This window comes from Leucoraja erinacea, chromosome 9 (genome assembly GCF_028641065.1).
Source record: "Leucoraja erinacea ecotype New England chromosome 9, Leri_hhj_1, whole genome shotgun sequence".
Taxonomy (NCBI): domain Eukaryota; kingdom Metazoa; phylum Chordata; class Chondrichthyes; order Rajiformes; family Rajidae; genus Leucoraja; species Leucoraja erinaceus.
In genome coordinates, this window is record NC_073385.1 from 60,747,992 (window position 1) to 60,768,470 (window position 20,479).

The 20,479-nt window shown below is 42.9% G+C and overlaps 1 protein-coding gene across 1 annotated transcript in view; it reads right to left on the reverse strand.

The window, feature by feature from the left end:
* The window catches only part of ccdc135 (coiled-coil domain containing 135), a 70,682-nt gene that overhangs the window by 11,087 nt on the left and 39,116 nt on the right, over window positions 1-20,479 (reverse strand). Inside the window, exons 9-15 of the mRNA XM_055640961.1 lie at window positions 18,215-18,287; window positions 14,279-14,407; window positions 13,408-13,536; window positions 10,935-11,158; window positions 8,465-8,680; window positions 7,273-7,383; window positions 3,503-3,613 (exon numbers count right to left, since the gene is read on the reverse strand). Coding sequence (XP_055496936.1) covers window positions 3,503-3,613; window positions 7,273-7,383; window positions 8,465-8,680; window positions 10,935-11,158; window positions 13,408-13,536; window positions 14,279-14,407; window positions 18,215-18,287 — 993 coding nt within the window. The remainder of the gene's footprint in view (window positions 1-3,502; window positions 3,614-7,272; window positions 7,384-8,464; window positions 8,681-10,934; window positions 11,159-13,407; window positions 13,537-14,278; window positions 14,408-18,214; window positions 18,288-20,479) is intronic.

Here is a 20,479-nt window from a genome sequence, read left to right on the forward strand (position 1 = left end):
TGCCCAAGACCACGAGAAATTACAAAGAGCTGTGGATGTGTCCATCACACAAATTAGCAATACACTTCATATTGCCTTGGGAAAGCAGCCAACAAAAATCAAGGACCATTTACACTTTAATCATCCCCTCTTCTTCCCTCTCCCATCAGGCAAAGACACAAAAACTTGAAATAATGTACCACCACATTCAGGAACAACTTCTTTCTGCTCTTTTCAGACTACTGAACAGTCTTCTCATAAGCTAAGGATGCAGACCTGATCTCCCAACTTGCCCCGCTGAAGCCCTTGCACTTATTAATCTGCACTTTCTCTGTAACTGTAATGCTGTAATGCTTTAATACTGTATTATAGACTCTGGTATCTTTGCACCACCTATTTTTGTGTACGGACGTGGTATCGAAGGACGAGAAGCCGAAGCGAAGAAGTGGAAGCCAAATAAACAAACAGAAACAAAGCTGAAAATCCAAATAAAGAAAGGGCGGGACGCCTAAAAGCCAACTTACCGAATGGCCGCAACGTCGAGCAACCAACTCACCGAACGGACACAATGCTGAAAAGCCAAATAACGTACATGACGTCGCTGGGGGGCAGGACTTGTCAGCGATTGGTCCAGACCCCCGCGTCCATCACATCACTGGCTGGGGAGACGGGAGGGTGGGGGTTATTTTCCCACACAAGACCGCTGGGGCTGGAGGGTGACTGGGCACTCTGAACCCGAGTACCAAGGTGTAAGCGGCCGAAGGGGAACATCCCTCGGGTCAGCCCCCACACTCCCTCCCAGGGTCAGCGCTGTCTGGCCACGGCCGCCCTCCGCCTTGTCTCCCCCGTGCGGCTGTGGGTCAGCAGCGCACACACACACACACGGGGCTGGGTGGAGCAGAGTTGGGGACAGTCTGGTCCCTCCCCCCACCCAGAGTCATTGCCCGCGATGCACCTCCAACACCCACACCGGGTGATTCACCACTCCTCCCCCCACCCCCCCGGCCGCGGGGACAGACAGCCAGGGCGCATTAGAAGATCATCTGAGCATCTTGAAATCAATCTCATGAGCACGAGTGAAAGATAGTCGAGTGACGCGGTATCGATCAGCCCACATCACACAGAGTGGAAAACAATGAAATGGAAATTACAAATTATTCAATTGCAACTTTCCCCTGGTGCAGGTGTCGGGTTGTTGGCTTTTAGGCATCCTGTCCTTTCGGTTATTTGGCTTTTCGACTTTGTTTCCGTTCAGTTATTTGGCTTCCACTTCTTCGCTTCGGCTTCTCGTCCTTCGGCGCCACGTCCGGGTACCCCTATTTTATTTTTATGTATGGCTTGGTGGTTCAATTATCCTTTTATTGTCACATGTACAAAGTGTTAACACAGTAAATTTTATTTCCTTACAAACAGTCCAGTAGAGTATTTCCATACCCCAAATCCCCGATTGGCAAGTGTACAGAAACAGTCTACTGATCCTGCTTGCAAGAGGCGCCAATTTCCAAAGCTCCACTCTAGGACTTTTGAGGGGTGCCTGTCCAGGCAAGTCCCAGGCTGTTGCGGGCCTCCAGCCAACTCCTTCCTTGGGCACCACGTCCATTTCCTCGCCCATCCACCTTTGTGTTCCGCAACCGGCCTCGAGAGTGCAAAAGGCCCTAAACCGGTTCCCTTCCCTCTCCAATGGGCATTGCTCTTCACCCTTGATGTTGGCTCCATCTTCCCAGTCTCTGGGCTTTGGGGGACAAGCTAGGGCCGACAAGGTGGCCTCCCCCTTCCAGGCTGGCAGTTCACCGAGGAGCAGGAGACCAGCCCAGCAAATTCCTCCTACAGGTCATGATATGCCGAGTCTTCCATTTGGCCCAGGGGGACTGGCTTGGAGGGGCTCCCTTGAAGCCACGATCAGCTGGGTCTTCTGTTCCTTCCATTCCATTTAGCCAAGCCAGGGCCATGGCCTCCTGGGAGCATCCCAGATTGTACTCATGTATAGTATGATTTGATTTAAAAGCACACAAACAGTTTTTCACTGAATCTCACTACACGTAACAATAATAACCAATATCAATCCAGGGCAAAGCAGCCTGCTTACCTAGCCTTTCAACAATTATCCTTGACATTTATTCTCTCTACCACAGCCAAAATGTGGCAGCAGTTTTTCACCCTGGCTCCTCTTGAGTAGGGGTCGCAGGTTTGTGGGATGCCCCACCACCAGCGTAGAGGCACCTCCACCTGAAGGTTCCAATCCAATCTCATACAATTTGGAAATATATTGTCATCATTGGAACCACATGACGGAACTGCCTACCGAACATCACTGTGGGAATAACTTCACCGGAAGGACTGCAGTTGTGTAAGAGACTGGCTTGTTTGTAGTTACCACATGGACTGCAGTCAGCCACTTTGACCACAAGGGACTGCCTCAGAAGAAGCATAGGTCTCTTCACAATGGTTGTGTAGAACCAGTGTTTTAACACCATGTTATAGATAGAACAAATACATCATACGATGGAATTGTACAATCGATTCACAAGGATGACAAATGTTTTTAATTACAATTTTATTAGTCTGATAACGCACATGATTTATGGATATTATCATTTTCTTTCAAGTTCCTGAAATGAGGATGTAAATCTCATGCTTCCTATTTTTAAAATTTCCCTATGACAAAGGAGGCCATTCAGTCCATTGAATCTATACCAGGTCTCAGAGCATTCCCATTTTCCCCCACTTATTTCCCTGTAACCTTCTTTCACACACATGCCTATTAACTCCACCAGATTCTAACCACCCAGTCAAATCAGGTACAATTTACAATAGCCAATTAACCAACCAGCCAGTATGTCTATGCTATATGCTAGGAAGCAAGATGACCCAAGGGAAACTCATGCAGGCATGAGAAGAATATGCAAACTCCACATAGACAGGCCAATCTCACAGTCTTCAACTTCCTCATATCAGTTAGTGGCTAGAATATATATTTTTGTGCTTGAAGGTGACTTGCACATCACTGTGGTTAAAGCAATCCTCCAAAGCAATTTCTATTTTTTCATGCACTTTTTTCAGCTGCTCAGTGGAGACCAAGGAATTAAATTGCTTCCTTACATGTTAATAGCCTTAACACAGCACGAGTCATGAGAAAATGGCCACACAAGTGGATAGGGCGGTAAGGAAGACATATAACATGATTGCCATCAATGGCCGACACAAAGAACACAAACGTTAGGAAGTCATGTTGCAGTTGTATAAAAACTGACCAAGGCCACTTTTGAAGTATTGAGTGCAGTTCAGGTTGCCACACTGTAGGAGGATGTGGAGGCTTTGGAGAGGTGCAGAAGAGGTTTCCAAGATGTTGGCTGGAAATAGCGTTATAAGCTATTAAGCGAGATTGACGACCTGAAATATTGACTCTGTGGCTCTTCCCACAGAACAACATCTGACATGTAAACTCCAGAATATTGGGAGATGCATGGATTTCCTGAGCGGCCGGCAGCTGCTTTGAGAGTCTTTGAGACTCCGCCACACTCACCTGAGTTCTTCTGTGTTCTTTAGCTTTCTCATTTCTTTCTGTGTCATACACTGAGATGGTCAGTTCATTCGCTCTACGTTCTGTTGCCCTGTCCTTGAGAATTTCACGTACCTGAAATAAAGTATGTTATGTGTCAACTGGATGTATTTTTTAATTTAATAAATATTTCAGGGCAGAACTTCTCAGCAAGGGTTGGTCGTTAGGTTGATCCTATTCTATGTGAATGGTTTTACTAAGTTAATTTATTATAAATCGGTTGTTGGTTAGCTTACAAATTGAAACAGATATATTGTTTTATGTGAAACATGTGATTTAAGTGACAGAGCTTGCAGGCAGAATTTTCCCCAATGTGTGCCTGAAGTGCCGGCATCACTCTCACAGTCAATAAGCTGTGGCTTTAAATCTTACTCCAGAAAAGGGCAGAGTAGCACATGCCAATTTTTGGACAGTAAGTTAAACTTAGGCGTTGACTGCCTTCTCTGCTATGTTCTCAACCTAGGTGTCTCAGGATTTGGTTGCGTCTAATATGAATGTCGCTTGGCAGTCGAGATATCCTTCCCAATATCCAGGACAATTTCCTTTAGACACATTGTGTCCTTTAAAATAACAGGAAGTAAATTTAACATGCACAAGAAAGGAAGATGGCATTCAGTGTTGTGTGGAAGGGTTGTCTGTTTGATTAGCATCATATCTTACAACCAAGCACAGATCACAGGTTTGTGGAGTCCATCAGGTCTTGAACACTGCACAGCATTAACCACAACCCAACCTCAGCAACTATGATCTCTACCATGCACTTTATTTTAGTTGCATTACATACTTTAGATTTGCACTATAATGGCCATGGTACCTAGTATTACTGATTATTAATGTATTGTATAATTGTTTATTGTATATTTATTTATGTGTTATTGCATGAAAGTAGCTTTAAAACTGCAGCAAGAAAGAATTTAATTGGTCTGTTGCCAGTGTAATAATAATAATAATATATTTTATTGTTATTGCACATAAGCGCACGAGATTTGGTATGCAGCTTCCAACCGATGTCATAACATAAATAACTAATAAAATTTGGATTTAGATATCCCGAGAACATGGATTGTAAAAAGAACAGTAAAACAGTTCAACAGACTAAAGTGCAGATATAAGACTTGAGGCTTCACCAACTAACCCAAATGTTCAGGCTCAACAACCAACAGACAATGAATCTCCGAGGTGAGGAAAGAAAAATAAATACATTCTTTGTCAATTTATTTTAAAATAATGTTTGTATCCCATTCCTATTGTATACAGCTGAACAAGATCTAGGAAATTGTGGTAATAATTCTATCACTCCAACTAATGGGTTTTGCAGTAGCACTGGAATGCTGTCAGTCTGTTATTTATAATATGGACAAAAAGTCAGAATGATAACTGTTATGCACTTTATTCTGCATGTTTTTTGGGAATATAAATAACAAATCAACTTGTGTTTGTATGGCACCTTTATCTTGGTAAAATACTCCAAGACATTTCAGAAGACCATTACAAAACAAATTTTGACAAGGATCATAATGGTGGAGCAATAGAGAGTAGAAATGAAGAGAAAGGCAGACTTGGAGGTGCACTGAGATCTTGGACTGTTACAAAGGACTGGAAGAGGCTACAAAGGGAGAGTAGGTCACAGTGATATGAGCACAAATAAAGGAATTTTAGATTTGAGGCAGTTGGAATAACGAACGATGTGAGTTAACAAGTGCAGAAAGTGATAGACATTCAGTAAGAGCTAGTGTGAATTTGTACACTGGCACCAGAATTTTGAACTAGCTAAAGTTTTACAAGGAGTGAAAGTCCAGCTGCAGAAGCAACGGAACAGTTAAGGCCAAAGGAAACACCCCATTTTCCAAATAATATTTTTGCAGTTGCTTGACAAGACAGAAGTAGAATGATAAACCATATAAAGGTAAAAGTGAAAGATTTAACCATTATAACATTTTGCTTTTCCATTTTATTTACTTATATCATTCATTTTATTACCTTGCCCATTTTTTATCTAAGAAGGTGATCCCATCTGGGTTTCCCCATACATTGGCTATTCATATTTCCTTTGCTGTCAATTTTTTCAAAACAATTATGAATAAATAAAGTCAAAGACCCATCATATAACATGTTTTTGTTGATCTTTTACTGCATTAAATAACTATCACTGAGCTGGTACGTTAATCCCATTTTTATTCTCCTCGTTTTTTTCAACCCCCCCCCCCCCAGTTTCTACCACTCACCCACACAGTAAGGCCCAAATAATTTGCCAACCCACACATCTCCAAGACATAGGGGTTGGGAACTGGAGCACTTGGAGGAATCTCAGTCACAGGAAGGCAAGCAAACTGCACAGAAACAGGAAGTACACAAAAAAGCTGGAGAAACTCAGCGGGTGCAGCAGCATCTATGGAGCGAAGGAAATAGGCAACGTTTCGGGCCGAAACCCTTCTTCAGACTGATCGGGGGCGGGGGTGGGCGGGGACAAGAAAGGAAAAAGGAGGAGGAGCCCGAAGGCTGGGGGATGGGAGGAGACAGCAGGGGGACTGAGGAAGGGGAGGAGACAGCAAGGACTAACAAAATTGGGAGAATTCTATGTTCATGCCCCCAGGGTGCAGACTCCCCAAACGGAATACGAGGTGCTGTTCCTCCAATTTCCGGTGCTGCTCGCTGTGGCCATGGAGGAGACCCAGGACAGAGAGGTCGGAGATGGAGTGGGAGGGGGAGTTGAAGTGCTGAGCCACCGGGAGGTCAGCTTGGTTATTGCGGACCGAGCGGAGGTGTTCGGCGAAACGATCGCCCAACCTCCGCTTGGTCTCACCGATATAGATCTGCTGACATCTAGAGCAGCGGACGCAATAGATGAGGTTGGAAGAGATGCAGGTAAACCTCTGTCGCACCTGGAACGATTGCTTGGGTCCTTGAACGGAGTCGAGGGGGGAGGTAAAGGGACAAGTGTTGCATCTCTTGCGGTTGCAAGGGAAAGTGCCCGGGGAGGGGGTGGTACGAGAGGGAAGGGAAGAATTGACAAGGGAGTTATGGAGGGAGCGGTCTTTGCGGAAGGCAGATATGGGGGGAGATGGGAAGATGTGGCGAGTGGTGGGGTCACGTTGGAGGTGGCGAAACTGACGGAGGATTACTTTTTGTATGTGACGGCTGGTGGGGTGAAATGTGAGGACTAGGGGGACTCGGCCCTTGTTGCGAGTGGGGGGGATGGGGAGAGAGAGCAGTGTTGCGGGGTATGGAAGAGACCCTGGTGCAAGCCTCATTTATGGTGGAGGAGGGGAACCCCCGTTCCCTGAATAATGAGGACATTTCAGATGTCCTGGTGTGGAACGCCTCATCCGTGGAGCAGATGCGGCGTAGACGGAGGGATTGGGAGTAGGGGATGGAGTCCTTACAGGAAGCAGGGTGGGAAGAAGTGTAGTCCAGATAGCCATGGGAGTCAGTGGGTTTATAGTGTATGTCTATCTCTGCACAGAAACAGAATCTGTTGTCAGAACTGAACCCAGATCCCCGGTAAAAAAACCCCAGCAGTTTACATGCTGCACCACAGTGCCACCCTCAAATTGTACACATTTGATGCAACTTCTCCGACATAACAATCATACTTCAAAAGTACTTCATTATCACTGATAAGAAAGGCGATAAAATGTAAATTTGATTGTCTTTCTCATGCTGTAAGATGAGTAATGACATGCAAAACAAATGTTTGCTTCATTGAAAATCAACAAGACAAATAACAACATTACCTCATGCTCAGAATCTCTAACAGCTTGCATTGATGTAGTTTGTGCCTTCATAAGTCCTATCATCGTCTGATACAGAACCACGTTTTTACATGGCTTCACCAGAGGGTCAACCTGTAGGGGAGAACGATGGTAAATCTTTAACAGCAGAATCTCATTTCTCTTTGTCTATCTCACAAGAAAATAAAACATAACAATCACCTGATAACATACCATGGAATGCAGAGAATGATTTTTAATTGTAAATTTGGGGTTTGGGTTAAACATTTCAAAAACATTTAAATATATGACACCTGCCCGTGACATGCATTTCTGGGTTTAATCGAGGCAGATGAATGGAGGCTCCATGGTTTCACGATTATAGTTAGTTAGCTGATTTCTATATTTAGCAGTGGCTGAATGAGTTTTTCCACACCTCAAGGAATCCAATAATTGAAAGAAGACAAAGCCAGGTTCAGACAGGTGGTAAGCACGAGTTGTGCAAAACCAATTCCTCTTACACACCATAGGGACTTTCCTCCGAGAAAGGTTGGTTGTTGGATTAATTAGGCAGTAGACAATTATTGGATAAATGCATCAGAGAATATAATTCAACGCAGTTGTGGAAGAGGGGAAGCAGGGCTCGGTGAAGACTACTAGAATAGCACTCATGGCACTCTGCATGGATCACAAATTGGACTTGCCTGCACCCATAGATAGCTCTGAGATTCTCTCTCACATGTCTGTGAGCTTAACCTGTAAACCAACATGGTTTATGGATGTAAAGTTTCCAAGGTATAAAGATTGACAATGTGGGGGTCATATCTTCACAGTATGTGAGGAAGACTGGTAGTTCTTGGATTTCCATTCAAACTCATAAAATCGTGCCTCGCTTTTTGCGCATATTACAGAGACAACGAAATGCATTCTCCCCAAATCGTGCCTCGCTTTTTGCGCATATTACAACTCCTCCGCTCCTTCTTTCTTCCATCCATTGCCCACCTGCCACTGCCTGGCTTTACTCGGACACCTGGGATCACATTCACCGATACATTTATCCCACAAATATCTATAGACCAGGTGAATATTCAATACATGAAATATCCAACACCTTCTGTACGAACTTCCATCTTTTCAAATATCCTGAAAATTGTTAATCCAGAATAGCCAATCGAGATACGTTTAATTTTGCTGGGCAGGGAGAACGTTACTCCACCTCAAACGTCATAACAATCTGGTCCATGTTAACCTCCTGGTCATCTTTTTGCATCAGGTTTGGTGGGAGGATGAATTCTCTCTTCACTGCTGTGATCCTGTCATCCTCACGATGATACGTCAGCTGAACATGCTCTGAAGTGATCAGGAATATTTGCTCTGCCACATCCTGGTGGGCTGGCTTATTTCTGTTTCTGGCAAAGCGTTCTGTTATTTTCTATAATAAAAAATAAAATTAAAATTCAGAAACTGCAGACAATATTCAGTACGCCATGCAGCCTCAACAGAGAGACACCTTGTGGTTAATTGTGCTTTATCAAATCTAGGAAAAGTCAGAAATGAGACAGGCATTGCAAAGAAATTGGGGAGATGTAAAGAGAACAGAGTGGGTGGGGGGGGGGGGGGGGGGGGGGGGGGGGGGGGGGGGGGGAGGAGGTTTCATCCTGGGTGGAGTGGAGGGAGATACTGTAAGTAGGGGCAGTGCTGGCAAAAGTATATCTGGTGGAACACAGCAAATGTTAAGGGATACTCAGCAGGTCGGACCGTATCTAAGGAGAAATGTGTGGTTTAATTTGCAGAGAGGAGGAAGGACTTTTCCCTCTGTGGAGGGAAATGGCCGAGTACAAAAACAAAGGCTGTCTGGATGACGCAATTGCTGTGAGTGATATCCAAGGCAGGGAAATGAATGCCTGTAATTTGCAGCTCGTCTTGTATGACCCTATAAATAGAGGAAGATGAATGAGGGCAGTAAAAGTGAGAAAGACTTACGAGGTCTTGAACTGGAATTGCCTGAAGTTGGTGTTGAGTCCCAAAGGCTGTTATTTGATGTGATGCTAAGCTTGGTTGGAACAGTGTAGGAGGTCAGATTGAGAACGGGTGGTGAATTAACGTAACAGGTTACTGGAACTTCACAGTCATCCATGCAGATTGAACAGTGGTGTCCTGCAAAATGGTTAACCAATCATACTATGGCTTTTCCCAAAGTAGATGAGGCCATATTGAGAGTACACCTAATTAAAAGAAGTGCAAGCAAATCATTGCTTTGCCTGGAAGGAATGTTTGGGTCCCAGGAGAGCAAAAAGGGAAAAGGTTGAAAAGAATGTATTGTATCTCTTGTGGTTGCACGGGAATTATTTGCGAGAAGAGGAGTGAGTAATGGTGATCACACTTCATAGTGTTCATTGGAAAATACGTTTTACATTTCTTTGCCCAACCATTTCAAAACATTTTAACTCACCTAAATGGTAATCTTACACTGTGTTAAGAGGGCTATGCAACCAAGAAAGAGTGATTTACATCATGCTCATGTCCAACTCTGTTCCTATATAGGGCCAGGACTGATTTCCTCAGCACACAATCCACTGAGATACTTCTCCAGTGTTTGGGAATTACACCAAAGCCAAAAAAAAGTAATTCATGAGGGTAAGCCGATTCCTGATGTAGATGGTCCACAAGTAACATGTGCCAAACGGCTCTCAGCGAGTGAAATATGGGCTGTTTCTTGCCTAGTGGGAAGTTAAAATGTAATCATGGCATATGTTCTGTGATGCAGTCACAAGAACAGTTGCTTCACTTCATCTAACACGGTGTGTAAAAGCCTAAAGAGTTTGAAAATGCAACCTAACTCCCATAGTCTGCTCCCAATCAACATAATCCATATGCCAAAACATAGACGGTTAGAAACATAGAAAATAGGTGCAGGAGTAGGCCATTCGGCCTTCGTGCCAGCATCACCATTCAATGGACAATTGACAATAGGTGCAGGAGTAGGCCAATCGGCCCTTCTTGCCAGCATCGCTATTCAATAGACAATTGACAATAGGTGCAGGAGTAGGCCATTCGGCCTTCGTGCCAGCATCGCCATTTCAATGGACAATAGACAATAGGTGCAGGAGTAGGCCATTCGGCCTTCGTGCCAGCATCGAGCCAGCACCACCATTCAATGTGATCTTGGATGATCACATTCAATATGATTATTGCTGATCATCCTAAATCAGTACCCTGTTCAAGATTCATGCTCACATTGAGAATCCCGATGAGTGTTCCCTGATCAGTTGATATAGGCCATTGAAGGTGTGGTTCCCTTCTCCTGATCACTGTGCAGTGACCCTTTGCTGCACACCAGTCTCAATAGTCAATTATGATACCCACTTAGCGTAAATAATTTGTCGACATTCTTTTTTTTATAGGCACAATTTTGGAGCAGTTACTACTTGGAAAAGGACTGGAGAAGTAGAGGCAGGTACAATTTTCAAAGGTGAAGAAAATCAGAAGAGACAGAGAATCAAGAAGAGCCAGAGGAGGCAGGTATAATAACAACATTCAAAAGGCATTTGGGCAGGTACATAGACAGGAAATGGATATGGGCCAAACGTGAGTAATTAAGATTTTTAAATGGGGCGTTTTAGTCAACATGGAGTTGGGCCAAAGGGCTATTTTCTATTCTATATGACTTAAAGTGAAGTACTTACTAGAATGGTGCGGTAGTTTGAGTGACTAGCTCCAGGGAGCTTCACTTTCTTCAGTCGTTTGGCAAAGACTGTGTGTCTGTAAATGAGGAAGTCTGGCCTGTCCCTGAACTTCCCTATCATCTCTGTAGGAGTTTCCACTCTGCTCATCAGCCCATCCACACGAAGCTTTCCATTGAATTTCATTGTCCTGTCGGTCTCTGGCTCGGATGATCGGAAGACGTGTTCTGTAACACCAGGCAGTCATGGAGGAGTCATGAAGACCAGTCTGACACATCAGTAACAACAATTCATTACCTTTTTTAACTGCCGCTACTTTTCTCTCTTTTTCATAAAAGTATCCACTCATTTGAAGATGGTTATTTAACCATGCTCATCACCCCAACCACCTCTCCCCAAATCACATTTGACGTGTGAAAAAGGCAGGGCATTGCAATTGCAGCTTAGACCTTTCCATTTCCTTGAGAAGGTCTCTGGAGTTAAAATGAGGAGTTAATTCTCACATTTGGTGGCCTTAACACATGCAGTCTCTCGATGTTGTTTCGAGCAAGATTATCATTGTTAGTGGGGGGAAGATGCTCACATCTTTGGTGTATGTTAAGTTAGCAGGTCTTGGGCAGAACAGAGATAAGTGCAGTCCTGAATGTTAGATTGCCACTTACATCTACTGCAGCAAAAACAAATATGGCAATGTTGCATATCTGCTTGGTGCACCAAAGCCCTACCTGTTACCCTTCCATTGAAGTTATATAACCTCCACACAGTTGCAACTAAATTCTGTGTGCTTGACTGACTTCCTGCAACGTAACATATGCCCAATGAACAGTGTCCCAACACCCTGGGCCAATATGGTACTTTGTAATTCAATAGACCAGGGGGAAAGAAATTGCTGTAAAGCTGATGGTCAGATTAACAAGCCAAATCACTTTTGAGGGCAACCCAGAGAAAATAAAAGTCTGAAATTTATCAAGAAGTTTTCACTATTGTCATTTTGACTGCAATGCAATTTCCACGCAGTTAAATGAGGTAATATTAGAACTGACACAGCCTGGCTTAGACTTGGCATGGTTTAGTGACTCAATCTATTTTGATGGAGAATAACTCTGAAGGAGGTACATAAACTTAATTTGTTTTGAAGAGCACATGTGTTCTGTCAGTGGGGATGACACCAAGCTTCCAGTTGCCCACTACTTTAAATCTGCATCCTGTGCCCATCTGTCTATGGTCTCTTGCACTCTTACAATGAGACCCAACTCAAGCTTGAGGAACAGCTAGATGACTCAACGTTAAGTACTAATCTTCAGGTGATTTGATTTTTCTGCACCAGTTGTCCATCTGTGACATTGACTCAGCTCGTTTGTTTTATTTCCTTTTTTAAATCTCTCTGTGAGTGAAGGCCATGCCCACCCTGACTTGCAACATTTAATGTGACAACAGAAGACAATGTGAAGTCCTGATTTCCAAAAAGTGAAGCCGCAGCAGCTTCAGTTATTAAATTTCCCACCTACTTTTTCCTCATAAGCATTGTGGCAAAATTCTAAAATTATTCAGGTAGAAGATGTTCTTACTTGGAAAATGAATACAGGTATTTTACTATCAATACTGGTTGCAGATCAGCAATTGTATTGTGTGCTCTAGAGTGCAGGTCCCTCTATTCTGGTCTAATGAAGTACAGATTGAAAGTACTGTTCAGTGTTAGTGCGATCCTTTGTGTTTCCACATCAAGCATTCTCATGGTTTGCCATTTTTTGGACTATCGAGTCTTGTGCTGAGAGCATATTTCTGATGGATATGAGGTCAGAACCTCAAATTAATTAAATGTGGATCATGTGGTCACTTCCACTCCATCAATCTGGGATGGATTAAAACACATTTCTTCAAGATGAACAAAACATTTTGCATACTTCCTACCCACCCTCAGCCCAATGCGTCCATTTTAATGGGCAGGTACTCGAGGCAAACCTGTCAATCCATTAAGTATTGTAGTGCATTGATAGCTAATGAGGATAGCATCCAACATAGAAGCCAATGTTGTTGCCTTACAATATCTTACTCTTTTTTCCCTGGGATATCATTGGGTGAAAGTTGCCAATAAAGCCCCAAAATTCTTCCAATGGAGGGAAGGACTCCAGCTTCTATTTCTCCATTTGAGTTGCAAAGCATCACAATTTTTAGGCTACAAAGAAATTCTTGAAATAATTTTGGGGCTCGTTCGCTTGAAATATTGAGAATTTAAAAAAGTTAAAAAGGAGAATGTTTCGGGGATCACAGCAGTATCAAACCATCTGCAATGAACAGGTTATAGCAAATAATGGAGAGCATAGATTAATACTATAGCCATGCACTGCTAGCCAGCTTGAATGATTTTTATAGAAGACACCAGCAACACCACAAGGACTCACTGTTGTCTAATTCTTACATGAAACACTACTGTCTCTCACTTATACTCTTTCTATGTTTTTTGTGTTGCTCTCACTTCTGAGTGCCAGATGTCGGCCGTTTCTAAAATACTCCGTAATGGTCCGAGTTTTCATGTTACGTTCAATTTTCTCCAGATTGTCTCTTCTGTTTGCATACCACTCTGTCACCTTCAGAAAAGAAGTACCTGTGGATGACAGAGAGAAATACTTTGAATTTAGTTTTCATTCTACCGTGTCTTCTATCGTATACTTCTCACTGTCACTGATGAGATTAATAATGTAGACATATTAACACTTTCACATTAATACATTTCAGTTCTAATTCTGTTCTCTTCATAGAATTTTATTCTTTTCAGTAAAAAGGAAATGAAGAATGAAAATTATATATTGAAGAATGAGTAATTTCCTATCATAGTTTTGTGATATTCTTACTGCTGAAGTAAGGACTTCTACTCTAGGTGGATTTTATTTATTTCATTGATGTACTTGAGTGTCTCAACCAAATGAGGAAAAATCAAACACAAAGCGTTCATCGGTCAATTTTTGATCATGTTTAAAGTGAAATTGGTGTGGCTGTTATGGAAGTATCTATTGTTCAGTTGGTTTATTATATGGTGTCCAAATAAGAGAAAATGCATATGTGAACTGCTGGAATTGAGTTATATCGACAAAAAGTTCCTACATTCCATCATTGGCCTGATGTTGAGATCCAGCCAACCCACTGCAACCTGTTTGGCAGTGCATGATCCCATGAACAATGGATGCGGCTGAATGGATTCAGGAGTGTTGTCCTAACACAATTTGAACTACTCTATACCACATGTTCACAAGGTAACATTTGGTTGCTGGCACAAGGCACTCACACATCCTTGCACCTTAGGGAGGATAAAAGATGGATGAAAACATACAAAAACAATTAAAACTTACATTCAATATCCTCATATTCGATTAATCGCTTCACCATCCCATCTATGTTCAAGTAAGGCGCATACTTCTCCAAGTTCGCCTTCTTATACTGAATTATCTTTTCACCTTTTGGACAGCGTGTTTCAATGTCTGCAAGAATGAAAAGATCATATTACTTTTATATTTGTTCCCAATTTATAGGCAAATTTTGTATGATGACGCCCCCCAAGTGAGAATACTTTGCAATACTCAGAATCATTGAATCTTACGCCACAGGAACAGGTGACTTGGCCAAGCATACCTATGTCAGATGAGCTGCACAAACACTGCCTTACCACCACTCCCCTGTGTATGTTTAATTTATTTATTTTTAATTTATTTAATTTAAGCACATTTAAAAACAACCCACATTGACCAAAGTGCTGTCCAGACCAGAGCAGGTAGCTAAAATCACAAAAAGAAACAGACATACACAGGAATGCACACAGCACACAGGTACAAATAATCAGCACAAAGGCACAAAACAAACATCAGCCACATCAGGGGGATTCAAATGCTAATGAATAAAAATAAGTTTTGAGCCTGGACTTACAAGAGTCGATGGAGGGGACAGGTCTGATACGGAGGGGGATGCTGTTCCACAGTCTAGGGGCCGCAACAGCAAAGGCACCGTCACCCCTGAGCTTAAGTTTAGATCACGGGACAGTCAGGAGCCCCAAGTCAGCCGACCTGAGGGACCTGGAGGTAGAGTAAGAGGTAAGGAGGTTTGTGATATAGCGGGGAAGCAAGCCTGTTTCGGGCTTTATAGGCACGAGGACCTTAAAATCAACTCTGAACCATACTGGCAGCCAGTGGAGAGAGGCCAGAATGGGGGTAATATGGTCCCTCTTCTGGGTACCTGTCAGGAGCCTGGCTGTGGCGTTCTGGACCAGTTGCAGGCGGGACAGGGATAACTGACTGATCCCTTTATTTTGGAAATGGTACGAAGCTGGAAGAAACTGGCTTGCTTGTCAAACGTAAAGGCAGACTCAAATATCACACCAAGGTTTGTTAACATGCGATATGACAAGGGTGGATAAGTTGCCAAGAATGCTGGTAATCACTTTGATGGAGTCAGGGGGACCAAATAGGATGACTTCACAGACTTGTTTTCACTTTTAATTATTATTATCCAATTCTTTTTCTGAAAATTATTGCTAATTCTGTTCCACTAAGCCTACTGGCAGTGTATTCAAGATCATAATAATTTGTAACATAAAAAAGGCCTCCTCAACTGCCTGCATTTCCTTTGTAAAATTATCTTAAACCTGTGTACGTGCAAACTGACCTTCCAAACGTAAAGCTCCTCCAAATTCACATTACAACTCCTCATTACTTTGAACACCTCTATTATATCTCCCACTTAACATTTATTGCTGCAGGGAGAATAAACATTAATCTTTCCATTGAGCTGAAGCCCTCCGTTGTTCATACCATTCCCATTTATCTAACCTGTTACCTTGCCAAGTCCCTGTCACCCGTTCAATCATTGTGCCAGTCACCTTCGAATGCACTAGGCCACCTGAGGTTACCTTTTAAACCTTCCTTGCTATTGTACTTAGCGCCTTGTAAAATAATGGCAAGCATTAGTTAATAAAAGAAAGGTTGTGGTTTAAAAACTGAAGAAGGGTCTTGGCCCAGATCATCACCGATCCATTTTCTCCAGAGTTGCTGTCTGACGGCTGGGTTACTCCAGCATTTTGTATCTATCTTTGGCAATTTCCATAACTACTGTGGTGGTGCCTCTGCATTCCATTTTTAGAATAATTAATGAATTGCTTTTTCACATATATTGCCAGACCATATTGTACATGTTGCAAGAGTGTAGCAAGCTTGCAGCCATAGATCTGACAACAGCGTACTTGCTTGATAAAATCACCATGCTTTTCCTGCAATGCTATAACATCTGCAGCATTGATTCTTAGCAATTTTATCAGATGATGCAAAAAACCTGCAACATTCAATTGGCAGGTCCATGTTCAAAGCTCATGTTCATGGTGCACAGTCTTGAAAGGACTGTTGTGATTGTACTAATTTTGAGTTTCACTCGAACTGGGATGCCAAAAAGGAGCACAGAGCTGTATTTTTGATGTTTGGGTGCCAATTTTAACGGAGTAGACCACAAGAAAGCTGCCATCCTCCACCCCTTGAGTTCAAGTGACCTTTGATTATTTGGAGAAACCTGCATTTGGGGGCTGGATACATAGTTTTCTGAAAAGATACATCACACAATAGATCACCCAATATGGGTCCCAATAAACAGGGCTCTTATCTCTGTGCAATTTTAAGAAGCCATTCTTGGTATTTTGTCATTACCCTCGGGATATTTTGGAAGGACTCATTGATGAAACAGATCTGTTCCAAAAGCTCCATTCTGCTTGTGGCGGCAGGAAAATGGCATTTACTGCAACATCATATTTTGAGGTGAAGTAATGAACTGTGTTAATATTATTCAAGCTGAGCTGGAGGTGAGTTGTCGCCTGTGGTACCCCCCGCTGTGCATGAACTATATTATTATACTTTCATTTAACACAAATTCCATTGAATGTGGTTGTATTGGGGTGTGAAGCACAAGCCACCAATGTTACAAACTGAGGTAGATACAAAATGCTGGAGTAACTCAGCGGGTCAGGCAGCATCTCTGGCGAGAAGGAATGGGTGACGTTTCGGGTCGAGACCCTTCTTCAGACTAATTTCAGGGGAGGGGGCGGGACAAAGATAGAATGTAGTCGGAGACAGTAAGGCTAGTGGGAGAACTGGGAAGGGGGAGGGGATGGAGAGAGAGAGAGCTAGGGCTATCTGAAGTTAGAGAAGTCAATGTTCATACCGCTGGGGTGTAAACTACCCAAACAAAATATGTGGTGCTGTTCCTCCAATTTGCGCTGGGCCTCACTCTGACAATGGAGGAGGCCCAGGACAGAAAGGTCAGATTGGGAATGAGAAGGGGAGTTGAAGTGCTGAGCCACCGGGAGATCAGGTAGGTTAAGACGGACTGAGCGGAGGTGTTCAGTGAAACAATCGCCAGGCCTGCGCTTGGTCTCGCCGATGTAGAGAAGTTGACACCTGGAACAGCGGTTACAGTAGATGAGGTTGGAGGAAGTACAGGTGAACCTCTGCCTCACCTGGAAAGACTGTTTGGGTCCTTGGATGGAGTTGACGGGGGGTGTAAAGGGACAGGTGTTGCAGGGGAAAGTACCTGGGGAGGTTTGGGTGGGAAGAGATGAGATGACCAGGGAGTTTCGGAGGGAACGGTCTCTGCGGAAAGCAGAAAAGGGTGGAGATGGGAAGATGTGGGATCCCGTTGGAGGTGGCGAAAAACATCTCGAAGCACTGCCTGCCATATGCAATACTTTTACAATACGATTGCATGAATCAAGAGAATACTTTACTTTACCTCAAATGGAGGCATGAGATCCTTTAATGTCTACTTGAATACTATTGAACCCATATTAATCTGTCTTAAGGTACATTACTACCCACTGAGTCAAGCTAACATGGGTCTGTGTTAGAGTTTGCCAGAATAGATGCTCATGGCTACTTTTTCAGGCAGTTGTTCTAATATACAGGGTCATACTGTTGCCTCAACTAGTTCCATCAAACAAAAAAGAACTGGCTTGCAGAGATTAGCAACTACATTTGACTATAAAGCACAATGACCTTGAGAAGCAGTTTATTGACTATGGTATGCATTGATAAGGTGCCATATGGATCTAAGTTCACATTGGCTTCTCAATATCTGATGTGACCTTTAGTCTTAAAAAGTTAGAGAAATCCATGAGCAGATTATTTGCAATTAAATAAGTAAATCGTGATCATGAAATTAGCCTTGAATTAAACTTGACTGATTTATTTCAAAGAATATTATCCTTGCTTTTGGAAACAACCGATATTCCTAGTATTAAAGGCAGATTCAATTACCTTTAGCAGGAATAACAATTCGCTGAGCCCATGATGGAGGCATGTCAAAAATCTTTTCTACATCTTTTTCATCCTGAAACAGAGAGTGAAGGATATAATAACATGGTGATTTTAATCCTTATGCCTACATTTTCCAAATTCTCTTTTTGGTTGTCAATTACGTGTTATGCTACACACAAATAAAGATTATTTGAATATACCCGCAAGGCAGGATTGTATATCTGTCAGAATGCCTGGCTTCAGGAGGGCAAGGGAGGGGGAAAAACGTTTTAAGACAATAAAACCTAAGAATGAATACCAAGAGAAGACAAACAATCAGAAAACAGCAGGCAATTTATTTACGTTCTACCAACTATAGATTGCACTGACTCACAGAAGTCATTTGAACAGGTCAGGCTTTTGCCTTGCTGTGAGCTTGTTAGGTCAATGCAGGTAGCTACAGTAACTCAGTGGGTCAGACAGCATCTCTGGAGAAAAGGAATGCTTGACGTTTCGGGTCGAGACCCTTCTTCAAACCCGAACATCACCTATTCCTTTTCTCCAGAGATGCTGCCTGACCTGCTGACTTACTCCAGCTATTTTGTGCCTATTTTTGGTTTAAACAGCATCTGTAGTTCCTTCCTACACCACACTGTAAATGCACCATAGTGAATGTTAGCATGGAAGCTCATAAATCAAAAGATTTGGGGAATCAAATCGCATCCTCAAAATATAGTTGGTAAAGACGGGGTACATCTGATCTTTGAATGATCTTCCCCCCCAACATCGAGTCCATGTGATAGGCATTGTGAGCTAGGCAAATAATCCATCCATCTAATGGAAACTATCTGGTGCATAGACAGCAGCTAAGCAATAGAAGAAATCATTGTTTCATGTGCTGTCTGTGCAAGATCCTCCCCAGCTTCCCACAAGGTCCTTGGATGTACTTGTTTAAGAAGGAACTACAGATGCTGGAAAATCGAAGGTAGACAAAAATGCTGGAGAAACTCAGTGGGTGGGGCAGCATCTATGGAGCATCTGAAGAAGGGATTCGACCCGAAACATTGCCCATCTCCTTTGCTCCATAGATGCTGCCTCACCTGCTGAGTTTCTCCAGCATTTTTGTCTACCTTGGATGTACTTATCAGGCCCCAGAGATTTATCCACCTTAATGCGCTTTAGACCTGCCAATACCTTATCTTTAATAATTCATATATGATCTATGATATCACAACCATATGATTTAATTCATTAGCTGTCATGACCTTCTCCTCAGTAAAACCAGATGAGAAGTATTCATTTATTATTTCCTCCATCTCTTGTGGTTTTACACAAAGACAGACAAGCTGAACATTAAGGAGATATTTTCTTTCCCTAGAATCTCTTAGGATTGTCCTTTAACTTGTCTGTCAGCTCCATTTCATGAGTTCATTTTGACCTTCTAATTGCTTCCTTAAGTATACTCCTGCATTTCTTATACGCACCGAGGGATTCACTTGACTCCGACTGTCTAGGTCTGAACTGTGCCTCTTTTTGTTCAAAGCCTCTGTACTCTTGCTATCTCAGTTCGCCGATACCACTATTGTTGGCCAGGTCAACTTTAACAAGACGACGACTTAAGAGTAAAGAAATCAAGAACCTTGTGTCATGATGTCACGACAACAAACCAGCACTTTATGTCAGCAAGAAGAAAGTTAGTTGTTGACCTGAGAAAGCGAGGGGGTGAACACAACCATACCGTCATCAATGTAGTTGCTGTAGAGATGGTCAATAGCTTGAAGTTCCTAGGCATCCATATCAGCAGCAACCTAATCTGGTCCCTTCACACAGATTTGGTGAATAAGAAAGCGCATTAACGTGTTTAATTTCTGAGGTGGCTGAGAAGATTCAGCTGTCTGCAAGGATTCTCTTGAACTCCCACAGACACACGATGCAAGGTATTCTGACAGGATGCACCTCACACTGGTATGGCAAATACTCTCCTCTTAACTGGCTGACCTGCAGATGGTGAACACAACCCAGTCCATCAAAGGCTAATCACTTCCTTCCATGCAGTCCATCCTCATGGTGCATTGCCTTGTCAAGAATGCCTGCTCTCCAGGCCATTCCCTTCTACCTTCTGGGGGAAGATCCAGGCGCTTGAAAGTTCTGGCAACAAAACTTAAGAGCAGCCTTTCCCCACTGTCAGACTCCTGAACCAATCACCTTTTGTACACAGCCCCTTTCCAGAAGAGCTGCCATATACTCTTGCTCTCAACTCTCTTCAGAAATTTTTGTTTGTACTAC